At 35.7% G+C, this 20065-nt stretch overlaps 1 protein-coding gene across 1 annotated transcript in view; it reads left to right on the top strand.

Moving 5' to 3' along the window:
• MAGI2 (membrane associated guanylate kinase, WW and PDZ domain containing 2) overlaps nt 1–20065 on the top strand; it is a 1284239-nt gene that overhangs the window by 368069 nt on the left and 896105 nt on the right. The window contains exon 2 of the mRNA XM_035020443.1: nt 11405–11521. Within this exon, the coding sequence (XP_034876334.1) occupies nt 11405–11521 (117 nt within the window). The remainder of the gene's footprint in view (nt 1–11404; nt 11522–20065) is intronic.

Raw genomic sequence — 20065 nt, 5'->3', positions numbered from 1 at the left:
TTTTTACTAAAATAAATTTCAGCTGAGTGCTAAAATGATGTATTAGAGTTGGTGCCATCATTTTCTGGTACTTTCTTGTAAAATGACAATATGATTGCATATTAGGCTAATATTCTATACAGTTTCATACCTTGGTGAATACATCATAGATAGTAAGGATTATTTTAATTTTATACTTGATGGTTCTTTTCTGTGCGTTGATTGCTAACGATAAAATTTGTGATGATAGATCTAAATCAATTTTAATATAACATTTACACAATACTCATGCAATCATCATATACCTTAACTTCAAACAAACTTTTTGTCACAAAAATGTGATGTATAGCATTTTTATTATAAATGGAATAAACTGAGTATACATTTTATATAAGGAAGCCAAAGCAGTAAATATTTTTTATAAAGACACCTTTAATCAAGACATAAAACTTGACCTCGAGATGCCACCAATTATCCATTGTGACTGAAATGTAATGAGTTAGCATAATTTATAAAATCTGCTAATTGCCCTTCATGGTCATGGATATTAATCCAGCTCTTAATATAAATAAGTCATGGAGCCTGTTAAACATTTAATGTAGAAAAATTAGGCATTTTTGAGACATAATGGGATCTTATTATTGTGTTGTGCAATTCCTGGTTTATAGTCTCTCCAGAAGTGCTTTTTATTTGCATCCATTTTGTTTATCAATGAGCAAATACCTATTGAATACCTACTAGGTGTCAGATTCTGCTCTCTCATGGAACTTACATCCTAACAACTTAAACAATAAACAAACAGGTAAATATATAACGTAATTTAGGTAGTGGTCACTGCTATGCAAACAAGTAGAGAAGAACAGTGAATGTTGACAGTGGGGTTGTGGGAGATACGCAAGTTTAGACAGGGTGAGGAGTAATATTTGAGCAGAGATATGAACCAAGTAAAACAAGGGAAAGGAAAGTAATTCTAAACATGATCATTTAAGAATGAGGGATAGGTTTGTTGCAGTTCCTTGGTGATTTGTATCATGCTTATAAAGAACATGATTGCTATCTCTAACTCTTAGCATGCTGATAAGGTGATAGTTGTTTAGAAAGAACGGTAGTGATTTATTGAGATTCCATTCCTGAGAGTCACTTGTGAAGGTAATCAGTGATAAGTTCCATATCAGTATTCCAGGCTTTTGCAATTTCATCATGGACTGTGACAACATATTTGCATACAAATTATCCTGCAGTGTTGTAATATAAATAATCCAAGTCATATAAATTGAAAAGCATCATCCTAAAAGAGATTTTGGGAAACGTTATTTTCAAGGAGAATTCTGGGATTTTTGTTCTAACATCCTCACTATTGACTGATTTTAAGTCGATCATAAGATCAATTGTTTGAGAAAGATATGCCGTAATACCACTCACATCAGTAGATTCTGTCTCCTTTTACCTCCTTTTTTGTTCTTTCATCCAACATGTAATTGATTCCACGTGGTCTGCCACACAGCCATGCCCTTACAAAACAAAATATCTACTTGTCCCTGCAATCTAATCTCTGTCAATGCTGCTACCATTTTCTTAATCACTCAGCTGGAAATCTTGGTGAAATCTTTGAGTCTTCCTTGGCCAAATCCACATCTATTTCAGTCACCAACTCCTGTCCACTCATGTTTTGTTTTCTCAAGAATTAAGCTCAGGGGGCACCTGGGTGGCTTAGCCGGTTGGGCGTCGGACTCCTGATTTTGGCTCAGGTCATGATCTCGGAGTCCTGGTATCAAGCCCCACATGGGCTCCATGCTCAGCAGGGTCTCTGCTTCAGATTCTTTCCCTCTGCCCCTCCCCCCACTCATGCTTGTGCTCTGCAAACTCTCTCTCTCTCAAATAAAGAAATAAATCTTAAAAAAAAAAAAAAAAGAATTTGGGGCACCTGGGTGGCTCAGTTGGTTAAGCATCTACCTTTGGCTCAGGTCACCATCCCAGGGTCCTGGGATTGAGCCCTGTATTGGGCTCCCTATTCAGCGGGGAGCCTGCTTCTTCCTCCCTTCTGCCCCTCCTTCCCCCCACCCCTGCTCCTGCTCTCTCTCTTGCACTTTCTCTCTCTCTCTTAAATAAATAAATAAAATCTTTAAAAAAAAATAAGTTCAGCATTTTGCATGTAAGACTAGAGTCTGAACTTAAAGCAAAGCTTCAGAGCTTTCTTTGGGCTCAGGACCATGGAGGATGTGACACAGCAGGAATGGCTCATCCTCAGAGATGGGGATACATATGTATCATATGTAAAATAACCAGGTAATTCTGATAGATCTCTTTTGGGAATATGCTCCCTTGTCTGTACACTCTTCTCCCTTCTAGTTGCTTATTTCTAGAATGGCAGAGGTATTGCTTAGCACAGAATGAAGAGACCTAAGTAAATGTTGTAGTTCTGTTGTATGTTTAGCCAAGTCAGTTAATCTCTGACCTGCTTTAATCATTTATAAATTAAAACACGACTCTATTTACCATTTACAGTTCTTATGTTGGACAAATGCAGTGATAAATACTAAAAATCTTTGAAATAAATAATATTCTACACACAGAAAGGAAAATAGTATTATTGTAGTTAATTAACATTGAGTGAATGAAACTTTAGTCTAATTTTACTACTTTAGACCTCACATTCTGTATTTTACATTAAAGAATTTGAATTAAAAATTAGTTCTCAAATGATATCCCCTCTCACTGCAAAACAGAATTGCCTGACTTGAAGCTAAAATCAAAAGAATATAAGTATTTCAAGCCAAGTATAATGATAGCTACAAAATCAATGAAGACTGCATATTGGAGAGGGTCTTTATTTAAGATGGTGTTTTTTGCCAAATATAAACCCCCATCTTTAGTAAATCATCTCTAAAATCAGCCTTCTTTAATGAATTGTTTCAAACATTTTTAATATTAGCAAAATTAGTAACTGCCATGTTGATATTATTAAAAAAGATAACTCTCAGGTCAATGGATACTTTATTTTCAAAGTAATGAAAATTCTAGGCATTCCTCCAGATTTTTTAAGAGTTAACCATTAGATATTACCTTTAAAAGTGTTACTCATCAGGGGTGCCTGGGTGTCTCAGTTCGTTAAGTGTCTTACTCTTGATTTCAGCTCAGGTCATGATCTCAGAGTCCTGAGATCCAGACTGGGTCAGGTTCCGTGCTCAATGGGGAGTCTGCTTGAAATTCTCTCCCTCTGCACCCCCCAACCCCTGCAATGCACCTGCACGTGCTCTCTCTCTCTCAAATAAATAAATCTTTTTAAAAAGTGTTACTCATCAAAAACTAGAAATCATTGTTCTGTTTTGTAAAAATTATTATGCAGAATGGAGACTTAAAATCATTGTCTTTCTTTGCTGTGGTATTATTTTAAGGAGTATATAATAAAAGTACATGGCTGAGCAATCAATGTTAATATTATCCCAGATAATATTAAAGATTCTTGGTCACATACTTCCTAAAGCATAAAATAAACATATTTCAAATATATTTGTTTTTTATACTTATTTCAAGAACAAAATTATTTCTCTTATAGAGGTGATTATTTGACAAAAGAAAGTAAACTTTCATTCAAATGAGATATTTACACCACAGGGTTAACCAAATAAAAGCCACTTTTATGACCTAGCAAATGGCTCATAGTATCAGTCCAAAAAAGAAATCTGAACATCCATAAATTATGCACAATTTTATATGTAATCAGGGGATAGAAAGCAATCAAGAATGCCTTTGGTTAATTGTACATTCTTTCTTCTTTCCTATTGCTGGCTCAGTCTTTCCTATAATTCTACAGGCAATACAGCCCCAGATGTCTAAAAATGAATTTTTAGGAAATTTTAATTGATAGCGTTCAGATATGGATAATTGAATTTACCAATCTATCACTCTATGCCTGGCAAGTGTATAAATAGCCCCTAGAACTCTAGTTGGAGGAAGTAATTCTATAATTCAGTAAAAGTCCATTATAATATAACTCACTTCCAGGGTCTTTGACTATACTTCTTGCTTGATTCATATACTTCTCTTTCGGCTAGTTGGGGGGGCACAGCGATGTTGGCCACTTGGCAGCAGGCATGGTTTTCTCTTCCAGCTTTCACTGCTTGAGAGTTTTTTTCCCTCCTACTTCCCTTTCCACTGCAATCTAGGATATCGTTTGGGTTCAGTCTCTCAAACCCAGCTCCTGCTTCCCATTTCTCTGTTGAGTCAGATCAGGACCTTGGCTTTCAGTGGTGAAAGTAGAACAACCTAGGGGCACAAGAATGATAACGAAATCTTCCCTCTATGTCCTTCCTTACTCTGCCTCCATCCTCATAGCCCCCAGTGCCTATTTTCTTACTTCTTATTGTCCACCCACTTTTTCCCTAACATGCATGCACAGAAACACACATCCTATTCCTCAAATGACATATTTAACTGAGTTAGGTGAGCTTAGGTTTCTTCTGCAATCTGAAAATACTTTCCAGGCTTTGTAGCCATCAATTTTCCACTATTACCCACTGACCTTGTCTTTCCTACAGGGTCTATACTATGTTTATAATGTATACTATGTATGCGATCCTTATGTATTGCACAGGAGAGGGGGATGGGTAGATAAAATGGCTAGGGGCTTACAAATTTTTGTGGGGAAAGGCATTTCAGATTTTTTTCATAATTTTATGAGTAATAAAGGTTTTCATAATTTTATGAGTAATAGAGGTGGCGGGGAGGGAATAGGGAAAGACCTTAAGCAGGCTCCACACCCAGCGTGGAGCCCGATAAGGGACTCAACCTCATAACCCTGAGATCATGACATGAGCCGAAATCATTTTTAAGAATGCCCAGGAAATTTCAAATTGATTTTGTGTTTATTTCTAAAATAGGAACAATGGAAAGAGATTACAGCCCATTTTATAGTGAAATCAGATCAAATGGATGATGGGAACACAAACTGATGCCCGTAGGACCTCAGAATAAACTGTGGGCTGAGCAACTCCAAAGAAAAAGAGTTTGGGCTGAGCAGGGCTATGAGGAAATACATCAGCGAATGTTCATGGTCCCATAAGCATTTATACAAGGATATATGGAATTGTCCTTCAATAGGCTGCACCATCCTGTACCTACTCCTAACCCATAGTTGCCCTGAGGAATCTTTAAGGATATGAGCAAGAATCCCCACGAGGGTCTTGGAGCTGAGTGTTGCATTTGAATTCTCCTTGAAAGACGTGTTTTGAATTTTTAGAACCTGTCAGCCAAACTTGGAACTATAACTCTCATCCCCCTGCCCCCACCTCCCAGGAAGCATTGTTATACATGCCAATTGTAACAATTATGTGTTTCCAATATACCATGAATAATGTATTTCAGGTGCCTAATTAATTTAAGAGACTTATAGATTGGCCAAAGACATAATTATAATAAGCTACATTATTTCTATGGGGAAAAAAAAAAACCATCCTGCATTCCAAATAAACTTTTGGAACACATTCCTCATTATTCGAAGTCAGCCTGTAGCAATTCAAATCATGTGCCTAGAATTCTCATAACATCATTAGTCCTGGTCCATCATGACAGTCTATAGAGGATATATTAGTCTGTTCTTTAGAACCAGTTTTGTCAGGGAATTTCTTTGTACTGTCATTGTAAAATGGGCTCATAAATAAAGCTGTGAGTTTTTTGTTTTTTTTTTAAATCAGTTTGGGCAATGTGGTCTATGTCATGATACTTCCCAGCATGAAGACATTTGGAGTAGACCATCTATTGCATCAGGTCATCTGGGAGTTTTAAGTTGCAGCAGGTTAGCAAAAAATTAAATGAAAGGACTGACCTTGTTTCATAGTTCTGAAAACATGAGACAATGTCTTATGTTTACAAATCTATTCCTGACAATACTCATCAGTTTTATTCACAATATCTTTTTAAAAATACAATTTTTCCGTTGACTTGAGGATAATAGCTTGCTAATATAAAATGAAATAAGCTTGGACATTCCTTGTTTAAATATCATTCACATGTTCACTTTTAATAAGTGAGTGTGTGTCAGGCATACCTAGTATGAGCCATTTGTTTTATGGTTTTAAAAATTAATGTGGGTAAATGCTTGGATTTTCCAAGAAAAAGAATTGTGATTTTTGTATCACTACATTTTTTTAAATTTACACTTAAACTTCTTCGTTTCTTCTTCTCTATGGGAACTTATAATCATAACTATAAGAACAACTCTAACATTTACTTTGAGACCAAGGCTAACAATGAAAAATGAAACTCAATAATAATATCCCAGCTGTGCAATAGTAGGGGAAAGGAAATGATAAAAAGCCATTTTCAGTAGAGCTGGAGAATATTATAAACCACTTACATTTATCTCTGTCATTTTCTCTGAAACAGCAATTATTCTCTCTAGTTTTGAATCTCCTAATGATCTGCAACTGCTTAATGTATTTTGTTGACTCTTTTATTATTGCCTTTCTTATACAAAATATGTGATACTACTAAAAGTTTGAAGAAAACACAGAAAGATATTAAGGCGTGACAAAAAGGATTAACTGTACTCTCTAATATTATGAGTAAAATATGGAAGGGATACAAATTTTCATATACCTAAATGTTTCCAGCTATGGAAAAGCAATTAACCAGATTAATTCATCTACAGTGAGTTACCATGGGTCTACGTGTGCTCCTATTTAAAATAGGCAAAGGAGAATTATTGGGGGAAGAACAGTTTTACTGGCTCACAATTTATAGAATGGCCAGTATAGATCAAATGCATCCAGTGATTTGGTGCAGTACTCTAGCTGCTTGAAAATGAGTTGGGCCTCTAGATCATCAGAAACCAAAGATACAATTTTCCACCTAAAAAGGGGATGGAGCCTGCTCCGGTAGACTGGATTAGATATGTCTGTCACCTATTTTGTGGCTGTGGATCTTAACAGAATCAATCAACTTTCTTGTGATTTATTTCTCCATTTTTGAGGTAAGCCAAGCAGAAACTATTTTTAAAAAAGGAACATAGCAACATAGCCTTATAATCATTTCCTACTATCTATTCCTTGACTTCCCCACCACCCAATAAAGTGAGATAAAAGGAATTTGTAATTACTCATGGGCATATCTTAAGGGATATGGATAGAACTTTTTCTTCTTCCAGTTTCTTAAAGACTGATTTGCTTGGTTATTTTACTACTTATTTGACAAAGACAATGTATGAAATCGATAGTCTGTTGATATTCTTACCTTCCTGGACAATTCAGAAAATAAAAAACAGTAACCTAAGGAGATCATCCATGGCTTTATTTCTTATGGACTAGGGATAACTTGTGGTCTGTAATTATAAATAACTAATAAAATTAATATAATTATCTGATTACAAAAAAAAAATCCCCAAACTCTAAAATGCACTTAGTAAACATTTTATGTGGAAGTATAGAATTGAAATCTAGTGGAGACCTTATTTGGTTCTACACATACTGTTATGGACTGAATGTTTGTCTCCTCCAAAAATATGTTGAAATCCTAACCTCCAATGTGATGGTATTAGGAAGTGGGACCTTTGAGAAGTAGTTAGGTTATAATGGTGGAGCTCTCATTAATGAGTTAAGTAACTTTATAAGTCCATGATCTTTAGAAGCAGAATCTTTGGCTTCACATCTTTCCCAGATCTCTTATTGCTAATATGTGATTTGAGAAGGTATTCTATCTTTTAATTATTTTATTTTGTAAAATAAATGGATAAAAATTCACAGTTAAATGAAGTAACTCACAATTTTTAAAATATAATAGTAAGTAAGAGCCACGGAGTTTTTTGAAGGGCAGAATACAGTGGCTCAGGCATTGGTGGCGGCAGGTGCTCTGCTTGATGGAATGACTGGTGTGGGCATCTGATAAGCCAGCAAATCTGAGTATCACTAACAAGTGACAAAACAGAAATGCCGCAGACAAAAAATAGCCACACAACCAAAAATTATAACTATGGAAAATAATGTAGCAGATTTTCCAGTTTTTTTAATAATAGATAACATTTATTGAACACTTCACCATGTGGAATTCTTTAAAATGTTAAATACCTGAAATCAAGTAGTCTTGAGACCCAGGAGCTGTTTTTCAGCTCAGCCATGGCCCACTGCCTGTTGCTTAATTCTTCGCTAATTTAAATTGCCAATTAAGGAAAAATGTGCCTTTAAGTGTGTGTGTCTGTGTGCGTCTGTGTGTGTGTATTCTATAAACACACACACACAAGCGTATATATATATATATATACGTTTATATATATATATATACAGTTCTATATGTATACATATATCGATTGTGATCATGTAGCATTGCAGATAACAGAAAACCATAATAGTTTTAGAAAATAAATATATACTTTTTCTCATATAACAAGAAATATTAAGTTACATAGTTGCTGATATTATTTTAGCTGCTCATCGAAGCCATCAGGCACCCAGGTTGTTTCTAACTTCTCCAATCTCTTAAGCTGTTGGATTTTTTCCTTGTGCATGTCACTTTGTGGTCAGAATGTGACAGCTCCATCTCAGATAGTCTGGTCTAGTTCAGTGAATAAGAAATACCCTCCTTCTGTGTGAGGTCTCAATGGAAGATTGAAAGGGCAGGTAGGAAAATGAGGAACTAGATCTTATGACTGTTTCACTGTGATCCATGTCCTAGAGCAGACAATGTTTGGGCCTGAAATGAAGTCAGGGTTCTTAATAAAAAAAGAATAGAGGAAAAGAATATGCTAGGTAGGCAAGTAGCAGAAGTCACCATAACAAGGATAAATAAAATCGTCATACTTGAAAGATGTTATGATAAATTATAAAGAATAATAAAGTATTTGTGAAACATGAGACAAGAGAAGTCCTTCCAAAATAATTGTGATCATTTATGTCTTTCATTTTAATTAGTGGAAGAAATTTTTAAATAATTCTCAGAAACTTCAGCAGATAATTCTATGGGTAGAAAAATAGTCACTGAATGAATAGACAGCCTTTTGTTGTTTTCTTAAATAGGCCAACTTTTGAGAGGGCTAATGTAGTATATTTGTAGTCCAAAAAATGGTTTCAACTGAAAATTTATTTTCAGGGACAAGAATCATCCTGGACTACAAAATGTGAGCTTATCCATGTTACATTAGGTGAGTGATTCTAGCTTACTTTAGTGGACAGACTACATCTGTTGTTCTATAGTTAGCATTTTCTCGGGCTGCCAGAAAGCATCTCATCACTTGGCATGTCCCACATATTAGACAGAGAGAAAAAAAGAGAAGAAAGCTGGAGTGCAGTTGCTGAAGGACCTGGACACTTAGAACTCTGAAGAAATGACAGCTGAGAACAGGCAGGCATGATGCTTCCTCTGTGGCTGTAATGAATTAGCAGCAAGTGTAGACAAGATCTGTTGACCAGAAAAGACCAAGGGAGAAAAACGGAATTTCTAATTGTTAAATACTTCAGAGGGATGTCAGGAGGTCCAAGACACGTGGAAATGCAGGACGTTTGGAGGTATAAGTAATAGGTAATTGTTGATGTCAGGAGGTCCAAGACACGTGGAAATGCAGGACGTTTGGAGGTATAAGTAATAGGTAATTGTTGGTAAGTGTGATAGTAGTTTCAAGTGACTTTCATATCTGACTGTTCTGTTTCTTTGACTAAGGAAATTGTTTTGAATTTGGAAAATTATATGTACAAGCATTCTAGATGGAGTATTTCTGTGTGCTCAACAAGCAGTATGTTTTCCTTTGATGTCATTTGTTTTTTGCTATCATATTATATTGGGTGGAAGAAAAATAGATTGCAATTATTTGCTCAAATATATGAGAAATGGTGTTTGGAGAGTAAGAATTTTGATAGTCAATTCAGTTAAGTATATTATTTTTTATAGCATCTTACTGAGGCTCTGCCAGCAGGTAAGGCAGCAACTGAAACAGTGGATTCAAAAGCTTCAAAAATGTTGCAGTATGTAGCTTGCAAATATATTTACTGTTTGTGTAAGAGTGTTTGTGTTGCATATACGCGCACCCACAGAATGCTATTTTACATGGTCATGGTGGTGCAAATACACTGATGAATTGTAATTTGGGAATTCAAAAGGACTTGAAGAGACTATGATTTATGTGATTATTACAGATTTCCTAGTCTATCTTTAATTTTTTGTCTTGGCTCAGTTACTTAATATGTTTGAAAAGATAACTGTTTCGGGAATTTTTATTTGTATTTTTGTAGGTATTTCGATTTCTTTTAAGTATAAGAATAAGAAAAATCTCAGATAAGTCTTCATAACTTAACATCATTAGGGGCACCTGGGTGGCTCAGTAGGTTAAGCATCCAACTCTTGATATCAGCTCACTTTTTGATCTCAGGATCATGAGTTCAAGCCCCACATTGGGCTCCATGCTGGGCATGGAGCCTACTTAAATAAAAAATAAAATAAAATAATAACTTAGAATGATTATCTTTAAATATGAAATTAGTCTTTGGTAGATCCACATAGTAAGTTTTCTCACCTATAGCCCAGTTTATTTTTCATTAGAATATAATGGCAAATAGGCTTAAAATTATTTCTGTAATAATAACAATAATAATAATAATAAAACAACTATAATAATAAAAGAAAAAATATCTAAATTTTTCCAAACCTTGTCCCAAGTTAAAATTATCTGCACATAGAAAATTACTTTGATTTATTATATAAAGGGAGAAAGTATTAATATTTGTGTAGGGTTTTTTTTTTTCTTTTAACTTTTCATATCATCCTACTTATCTAAATCCATAGTGACTTTCAATAACTTAAAAATCTTCTCAAACCTTGAAGACATACTAAGTGAAATAAGCCGGTCACTAAAGGGCAAATATTATATGATTCCACTTACATGATATAGCTAGAGTAATCAAATTCATAGAGACAGAAAGTGGAATGATGCCTGCCAAAGGACAATGGAGGTGGGGGGGCGGTCTTTTTCAGCCATGCAATGAGATATACTATGACATTTCACTATTAGTTCAGGAGTAACACATGTAGACTTCATTCTAAATGAAAAATAATTTAAAGAATGCATTGTAAAACACTGAGCACGACCTGACAATTATTATCTCGGTAAATATTTTTATTATTATGGAGGTAAATGTTTAAATGGGTTCATGAGGGGCTCCTGGGTGGTGCAGTTGTTTGAACGCCCAACTCTTGCTTTTGGCTCAGGAGGTAATCGCAGGTGGAGGGATTGAGCCCTGACCCCAGGTCCTGTGCTCAGCATGAAGTCTGCTTAAGAATCTCTCTCCCTCTGCCCTTCCCCCACCACTGTGTTTTCTCTCTCTCTCACTCTCTCAAATAAGTAAATAAATCTTTAAATGGCTTCATGACTATATTTACGACAGAATCAAATTACATACTTAAAATATTTTCCAACATCCTTCATTAAGAAACTTTATCATTCTAGGAGGAATTGTTGATAAGGATCTTCGTCACTACCTCAACTTACGATTTCAGAAGGGTTCTGTGGACCACGAACTTCAGCAAATCATTCGTGACAACCTCTACCTCCGCACGGTGCCATGTGAGTACAACAGGCGATGTTGTTGTCTTTCTATGTTAAAAAATAAATATTCAGCTATATCACCATTATTTAAAAGTTAAATTGCATTGATTTTTTATGGTGGACTTTTGGGACAAAATTGATTTAAGATATGGAATTTTTAAATGAAAAAGCTGATAGCTGCTGTTGTGTGGTTTATGATGATGTTCTAGCCAGAAGAGACTTGCTATTTTCAGGCTACAAAACCTGTCTTACTTCTAAATTAGTATTGAGGAATATTAATTCTAGTCCAGGATGTTGATGATTTAGAATGAATCACGACTGGGGTAGAACTCCACACTGGGAGACAGGAGAATGCAAATTAAATCTATTAGCTGAAACAGCTATTTTGTAAATAAAATCTACACAGTAACTCCCAATCTCATCTCTGGTTTGCAGCAGAGGAACCTCACAAGTAAAAAGAAACTTATGCATTGAAAAGTAAAGCTAAATGTTCTATAACTCTTAGAAAGTGATAATATTGAGTGTTGGGTACAAATTTCTTGTATGGAACCTATAGAAGTCCACAAAACAACAATCCCTGATTATGAGCAGGTGGTACTTCAAAAGAGAGGGCTTGGTCAAATGATCAAATTCACACGTCAACTTTTTGGTACCTGTTTCATTTTATTTAATAATCTTCTATTAACTTTAGGACAATTCAAGGACTTTTCAAGTCAGGTCCTAGGTCCTAAGTAGATATCAAAATCCATTTCCTTCACGTTCCATGACCCTCAGAGACTTTACAGTCTCTCCAGAAACTCTGTGGGTGTGTGTGTCTTCCTCTTGTTTTAGTGTTGCTCTGAATTTTAATAAATTCAAAGTTATGGGCTCTGGAAAGTTGGTATTAAAGAAAGAAGAACTTGGCTAGGATAAATAAAACAAACAAGCAAAAAATGTGTATATATATATATATATACACACACACACACACACACACACACATTGCAGGGGGGAGGCTATCGAACTACCAGAACTATGCAAAAGGTATGGATCATGAATGATTATACTGAAGTGTTGAAAACACAGAGAGAAGTCAAATGCAAAGTCAGCCACCAACCTTTTTCACCTACGCACATCTTAGGAGGGGTAGACTTGTGCCATTGTTAACACTGAATGTTCATCAGAATAAAAATGCCAGAGCCTCATTATCACATATTCTTGAATGAGAATGCTTACTAATTCACATCTTGTCAGTCCACACGCCACCTCTGTCCTTTTGTGTTAGGGAAGTGAATAGACTGTTGGGCTCTTGCTTTAAAACTAGAAGTTGAGAAAAGTGCATTCTTAAACTTGTAAGTTTGACATTAGAGTGATGGCCAGAAGAAGATGGATTAAAGTAAGTGACTGAACTATTTATAAGGTAAGGGGTGGACTCATTTTCAAAGCTGTGATGTTGTCAGTGTAACCATGTGCATTTATCTTTTGTGACATAAAAGAAAGGAGATCTGAAATACTGAATAAAGAATCTGGGCACTTTATTATGTTTAAAAGCTAAGGGAAATAGATAAGGGGCTGACATTCAGGAATACTTGTAGTCCTTGCTAAGGCGATGACATAAATAAGAAGTCTTAATTAAATATGAAGTTAATAGGAGTAAATTTTGCATTAGTTAATTAACTTCTTAAATAAGTCATCTCTCTTTAGAGTACCAAAGAAACACCATGAAGGAAAAATAAATATAAGGGTAAAATAACTAGGCTTATAGGAGTAAACATAAAGAGTTTTGTGATAGGATTTCAGTACAAGGTTTTAAATTCAATTAGAAGTCCTTGAATAGCTCCTATAAAGGAGATTATTAGAAATTCAATGAATCTGAATATTATAATTAAACAATTATTCTTTGGATTTGTAGCTACCACTCCTAATAGCCAATTCCAATACTACTACTCACTAAGGATGCTCTTAACTTTGCATAAAAGTGAAGAAACATCTAAGATAGAAATGAGTCTGATTTATATGATCTATAATCACTTTTATGCTGATGAATTGGACCTGGATAATCCACCATCTTCACTCAGTATATCTTTTAATAAAACTTGCAGACGGGCCGCCTGGGTGGCTCAGTCGTTAAGCGTCTGCCTTCGGCTCAGGTCATGATCCCAGGGTCCTGGAATCGAGCCCCGCATCGGGCTCCCTGCTCCGCGGGAAGCCTTCTTCTCCCTCTCCCACTCCCTCTGCTTGTGTTCCCTCTCTTGCTGTGTCTCTCTCTGTCAAATAAATAAATAAAATCTTAAAAAAAAAAAAAACTTGCAGACATATTCAGAGTATGCAACAAAAATGTGTCAGGCGTGTGAAAAATCCTGGCTTTATTTAGAAATTTACATGTGTGTCCAGCATATCTATTGACCTCGAGTATGCAGTGATGTTTGTTACATTTTTTCTTAGGTCAGAAAAATTCTCATTGGTTTTCACGTACCCAGCACCATAAAAGGAAAAGATATTACTCAAGTGCATGTCACTGCTCTTCCAAATGCGTACATTAATATGTATGCCTTTTGTGTAATCTATTAATGCCACCAGGAATAAGTCCTGGATAACTGCATGAAAAAAAAAAAAATGTAGTCAATTTGTAACTATGTAAGGGTGGCTGAGCTGGTTTTACAAGACCCGACTGAGTAATTCTGCGAACTACCACCACATCACTCCACCACCGATAACTATGACTGGGAGGAAAGGAGCAGTCTTGGATCTACATTTCCTTGGTATCTAGTGAATAAGAGAGGGTTTTGGGGTGAGAGCTCCAGAAACACCCTCCCCTCACGCACCCCTGTACACTCAGCCAAATTCAATTGTGGCCATCTTGGCTCCTGTACCCCTCTCTGAAAGGAATCTGGATCCAGCTGCTGGTCAGTTTCCAAGCTAAGTGGGAGAGGGAGATGGTCAGCCCAGGTCTTTACTGGGCCTTAACTACAGATAATATAAAACCCCATCAGTCTGTTCCCTGCCCCATAAACAACAGTTGACTACATTTAGCCTTTTCATTTTGTTTCCCCAGAACCTTATCTCAGAGCCTAATTCTTCAAAAATATATTTTTTGAAGCTATGTCTCTAATCATGGAAGGCAGGACTTGGTCACAGAAATAGGGTTGTTGGGCATGTGGTGAACGTGAGTGTACATGCTCCTGAATATGCACACAGAAGCTTCCATTAGATCAGTTCATTCTTTCAAATTACATCAGGGAGAAAAAATCCTTAGGAATTAACTCTTGGTATTTTCACTAAAACATAAGCCAGTCTCATGATTTATACCCGTTAAAGACCTCAGTTTGGACCTAAATACGTGTCTTTTAATTGCTAGTTGTATGATTTATTGGGAGTGGGGGGTAGAAGTCTTAAGAAGAGCCTGGTGTCCTAAAGTGAAAGTTGATTTTTAAAAAATAAATACTGTAAATAGAATTTTTCTGCTATTAGATTTCAGGTTATATATTTTATATAATAGAACATCAGGAGATATGAGTAAATAATGATGAGACGTAACTGTTACAACCTAGAATGTGATAAAGACTAACTAGGAAAAATGTATACAGATAAAGGACTCAAGAGAGTTCAGGGCGCCTGGGTGGCTCAGTTGGTTAAGCGACTGCCTTCAGCTCAGGTCATGATCCTGGAGTCCCTGGATCGAGTCCCGCATCGGGCTCCCTGCTCGGCAGGGAGTCTGCTTCTCCCTCTGACCCTCCTCCCTCTCATGCCTCTGTCTCTCATTCTCTCTGTCTCAAATAAATAAATAAAATCTTAAAAAAAAAAAAAGAGAGAGAGAGAGAGTTCAGAACATCCATCAAATGGTATTTTCAGTTACCTTAATAGTGCACAAAAGACAATTTCAGAAGCACGAAGTTAGCAGCATCTTTAGAGATTAGACAAGATTGTTTCATTGTAACATATTAAGTATACAAAGTTAAGGCAGCATGTGTTGTTCTTTGGGTAATATAGATTCAAAAGTGTGTAAAAGAATTTAATGGAATTAATACGGAAAAAATGTTGGATTAATTTTCAAGTGTTTAAAAAGTAAAAACAGAGTAACTTGGTTTTAATATTCTACTGAGCATAAAGGTTGCATATAGTTAACTCTTGAGTCTAATCAACCATCGTTAAATTGGCTATGCTTCTTAACAATGAGAAAAAAATAACCACTTTCATTTACTGATGAAATTCTGGTCTTTTCTGTCCTTAATATTTATTAAAGACACAAATTAATTTTCAAGGCAAGTATGAGCACAGATATAAATTTTAGATGCTTTTTCCCATTATACCAGATGCCATGAAGAACTTCAATGACCAATTTTAAAAGTTTCAAAATGAAATGGAAGGTAGTTAAAATTAAACTTCTCTCCCAAGTTCATATTGTCATTTGGTGAGATAGTTTTATTGGGAAATATTTTAAATTTATTTGAAGCCAAAAGAAATACCATCATATACCAAGTAAAAGACAAAAATCAATAAAACCAAAGGTCTAAAACTATTCCATAAAAAGTGAATAAAATGAAAAACATTTAAGATATGAAAGAAATTACCTTTATGAAAGAGTTGATTAAAGTGTAACTCACAATGATGTTTCTACAATATTTAAGCACTTTAAGTTAGTATAAACTAAGTCATGTTAAAAAGAAGCAGTATCAAGAATAAAATTGTAAGATTTGTGATATATACATATATATTTTAAATGTTCTGTTATGTTAAATTATCTTTAATGGAGGGGCGCCTGGGTGGCTCAGTCGTTAAGCGTCTGCCTTCAGCTCAGGTCATGATCCCAGGGTCCTGGGATCAAGCCCTGCATTGGGCTCCCTGCTCAGCAGGAAGCCTGCTTCTCCCTCTCCCACTCCCCCTGCTTGTGTTCCCTCTCTCGCTGTCTCTCTCTGTGTCAAATAAACAAATAAAATCTTTTTAAAAAAGCTTTCATGGAGAAGCAAATAGAAGCAGGCTCTTTAAGAGTTATGGGAACGGTTTCCTTTTAAAAACATGCCAAAACGTATAGCTATGCAAAAGGTCAACATCCCATTCCCCTAGTTATATTGGACTATGGTCAGAGAGGACTATTGGAGAGAAGCTGGTAAACACATATTTATTAAAAAGTCTGAATTTTTTTTTTAAAAGTCTTGAATTAGAGCAGAACTTTCTACTATACTGCATGGGGGAAAATAATTTTAATTCTTAAGCACACATCAGTACTTTTAAAGCTTATAAAAAATATTTGTTAATATTCAACCAGGCAATATGTTTTGTGGGCATGAATGAATCTTTCTAATTACTTGTAATTTTCATCATAAAAGTATAGTTCTAAGCATGTAGTAAGAAAAGAGAGTGATATCAACCTGTGGGTTTTACTACCGAAAAAAAAAAAAAATTCTTCCAATGACATGAAATTCTGTGAGTTGAAGGTGATCAAGAACATAATTAAGTACTCCTAATATCTTTAAGCAGTATAGATTCATGTGCTGGAATGGTAGGTTGAATTATAGGTAGACATGCAGGCATAGAAATAGAGATATCAGATCCAACTGAATTTTAAACCAACATATAGCAACAGATGTGTATTATATATCTGTTTCAACCTTAGCCTTATTTCTTCAAATAAGAATCATTGATTTAGAAGCTCCTTTTAAAGTTGCTTTTAGAATATGAATCATGTTCTTTTGCAATTATTTCTGAATCAAGTTGCCAAATTTTTGTTCTTTTAAAATGAATTTTATTTTTTTAAGCAGCCTAATTGCATTTGGTGCTAAATGTTGAGAATAGGGTTATTAGAGAATAAATATGATTATTAGTGTTGTGGACCAAAGGAGAAGGAAATCTATAAACAAATGAAACTAAATTTCTCGAGAGGTTTATAAACTGCCCTGGAAAACTAGCTCAAAAGAAAAATTTCAAAAGCTTCTGAGCAGTAGCAAATACTTGAAAGGATTCTTTCTCCTCCTTGACTCATTCAGATGTATGCCTGAGTGGTACGTTTATTAAAAATGTGTTATTACTTTATGTGGAAAGCTGTATTAGGTTTACTCTGTGCCCCTTATCACTGAAAATAGTAAGATCTAGTTTCACATCATATACATGAAAGTAAAATACATTTTCCTTTTTCCTTTTCCCATTGAGCAAAATGAATGCATCTTTCCTGTTCAGATAGTAACCTTCGTTGGGTTTGCTAACAGTGTACGTTGCAGGAGAGAAATGGCTTCAAAATGTTGCTTAAATGGAAAGTCAGGAAGCATTAGAAGTGATTGTATTGATTTAGCCGTTTGACACCACCAGACACTAGTTTTTGAATAAAGGAACCCATCTGGCCCCCGGAAAGGCAACAAACACCAACAGTGAACAACCTTACTAATCTTCCAAACCACATAAAATTCCCTTTGCCCAGAGCTGATCAACTTTTTTGTGTATGCCTGTGACCCAGGTTTGTATTTGGTTTGTATTTCTTTCTTCCTTTTTATAGGGGGTGGCTCTTCATGGGAACCCTGGGCTTGTGGACCATGGATGGAGTAGGCAGATGGTAGGAACACTCTTGGGTTTCAGTGGCTCCAGCAGCTGGCCTGGGGAAGAATCGGAGATGGGTGCTTGAAGCCCTTTTCCCACCTCCAGAAAAGCTGGTAATCACAGTCAGTGGAAAATAGCTCATCTTCCATGGAGCCCAGCATCTGCTCCCTACAGACTTCGAAATTGTAACCCAGCTGGATATAAGGAGGTCAGCGTATCTCATTGCATGCCACTGCACTTTTTGAATAGGAATTAAGACTCTGTCAGGTTCTACTCAAGTTTCTAAAGTCTGTTGACTAGAACATAGGCTGTTGCATGATTATGCAGCTGAAGGAAAGCAGTGGGCAGGTGGCAAGGATACCGATGTTCTTATGGGACTTTAAAGCTGTAAAATTGTAGTAGAGCACTCAATTTCTGATTCAAATGCATCTGTCCAAAAGAATAAAAAAGGAATCCTAATTGTGGTTACTGATAGTCTAATATCTAGTGCATGAGTCAGAGTTATTTACACTTTGTAGTTTAGCATCGCTAGAGCTTGCTAAGTAACAAAAACCCGTGGCTTTACTTATTTGGCAACATGGCACTATGGAAAGAACACTTATCGAAGAATTAAGAGCAATTGGTTCTGGACTAGACTCTGGCACTAACTAACTATAGGACCTTGGCAAAAGCCTTACCTTTTGGACTAAGGGGAGGCAGGGTAGGGAATGAAAGAAATAACTCTATAATGGTTCTTTCTACTCTAAAATGCTGTAGTTTTCTGATTCTGCTGGCTTGTTTTTCTTTATATTATTGTTATTCAAATCGGTTCATCAAATTGCCTTAAATTATTCTGAGTATGGAATGCCCTTGATATTCAGCAGGTGTAAACAACTTATGGAAACTGAAGATATATCAAATACAGCAGACACTTCAGGGAAAACTAAAGAGCTGGGTTTAAATTAAGTGCAGTTCTGGATAAAACCAGCCGTGCGTGTACTTTCAGATTTTTCTATGAATGTCAGGTTAAGGATGCCATCATAAGTCTGATGTTCCTTGAAATCTGCCTTCACTATTCATGAAATTCTGAAATATGGTCCAGTTTTAGTAAGTGGATGGGAAAATAAACATAATGAGAAATACAAAGCTTTTAAAATTGTTCTCCTCCTTTGGAATACGTAATAAGTTGAGATGTGACATAAAGACTTCTGAAGCATGAGGTATATTATTGTGTAAATGTTATTGTAATTTTTACAATAACATGTTTAACATGAAATATAGTATCTTTTAATGTTGAACTTTAATAAATGTCACTTACGCAAGTGAATGGTGCTGGGTCGACGCCCAAATAGATCTAGCTAACGGGAGGCTAAATCAGTGCTCAGTGCAATCTTTACAGCACAGCTGAGAAATTTAGGATATTCAGTAGAGTTTCTCACTCATGGTAATTAGAAGGTAAAAATGAGGTAGGATTGATAATTGATTCAATTAAAAAGTACCCATAGAGCCTGCCTTTGGTAGGCAAGTCAGATGTTTAGAATAAGATCAATTTCCAGTTAGTTTCCCAGTTCCTGTTCCAAGCTTTCTTACTTAAAGGCTACGTTTCAGGAATATTGCTTTTTATGCACACAAAATCAGCAAGTATCTGCACAAGCTCTGTCGGAATGCAGATAGAGTTTTACCTACTGCTCAACACAACCCAATTGTATGCATAAAATGATAATCCTTAACTTGTCCTCCAAAGAAAATACTGAATTGGGGAGCTAATGCCAAGCTATGTACATCTGTCTACTCCCATTTTTGGTAGAAATTCTGAATCCTTTTCTATTATTTTTAATTGTTTGACATTGTTGAAAAACTGTGCAGATCAGTAAGGGAGCTAAATAAATATTTGTAGAAAGCTGAGACTGCATGTCCTGAATCTCATTCATCTTAGCATTCCCGGTGGGAGGGAATGGTAGATGAGTGCCCACACAAGACAAATCCTAGGTAATGGACTTCATGAACATCAACCAGAACAGTTCTTTCCCTTTCTTTCTTTCTTTCTTTCTTTCTTTCTTTCTTTCTTTCTTTCTT

The sequence above is a fragment of the Mirounga leonina genome, unplaced genomic scaffold (genome assembly GCF_011800145.1).
Source record: "Mirounga leonina isolate KUSES-001 unplaced genomic scaffold, KU_Mleo_1.0 Mir_174, whole genome shotgun sequence".
NCBI classification, from domain to species: domain Eukaryota; kingdom Metazoa; phylum Chordata; class Mammalia; order Carnivora; family Phocidae; genus Mirounga; species Mirounga leonina.
Note: the sequence above shows the minus strand (reverse complement) of the source record. Positions and strands in the feature narration are given on the sequence as shown.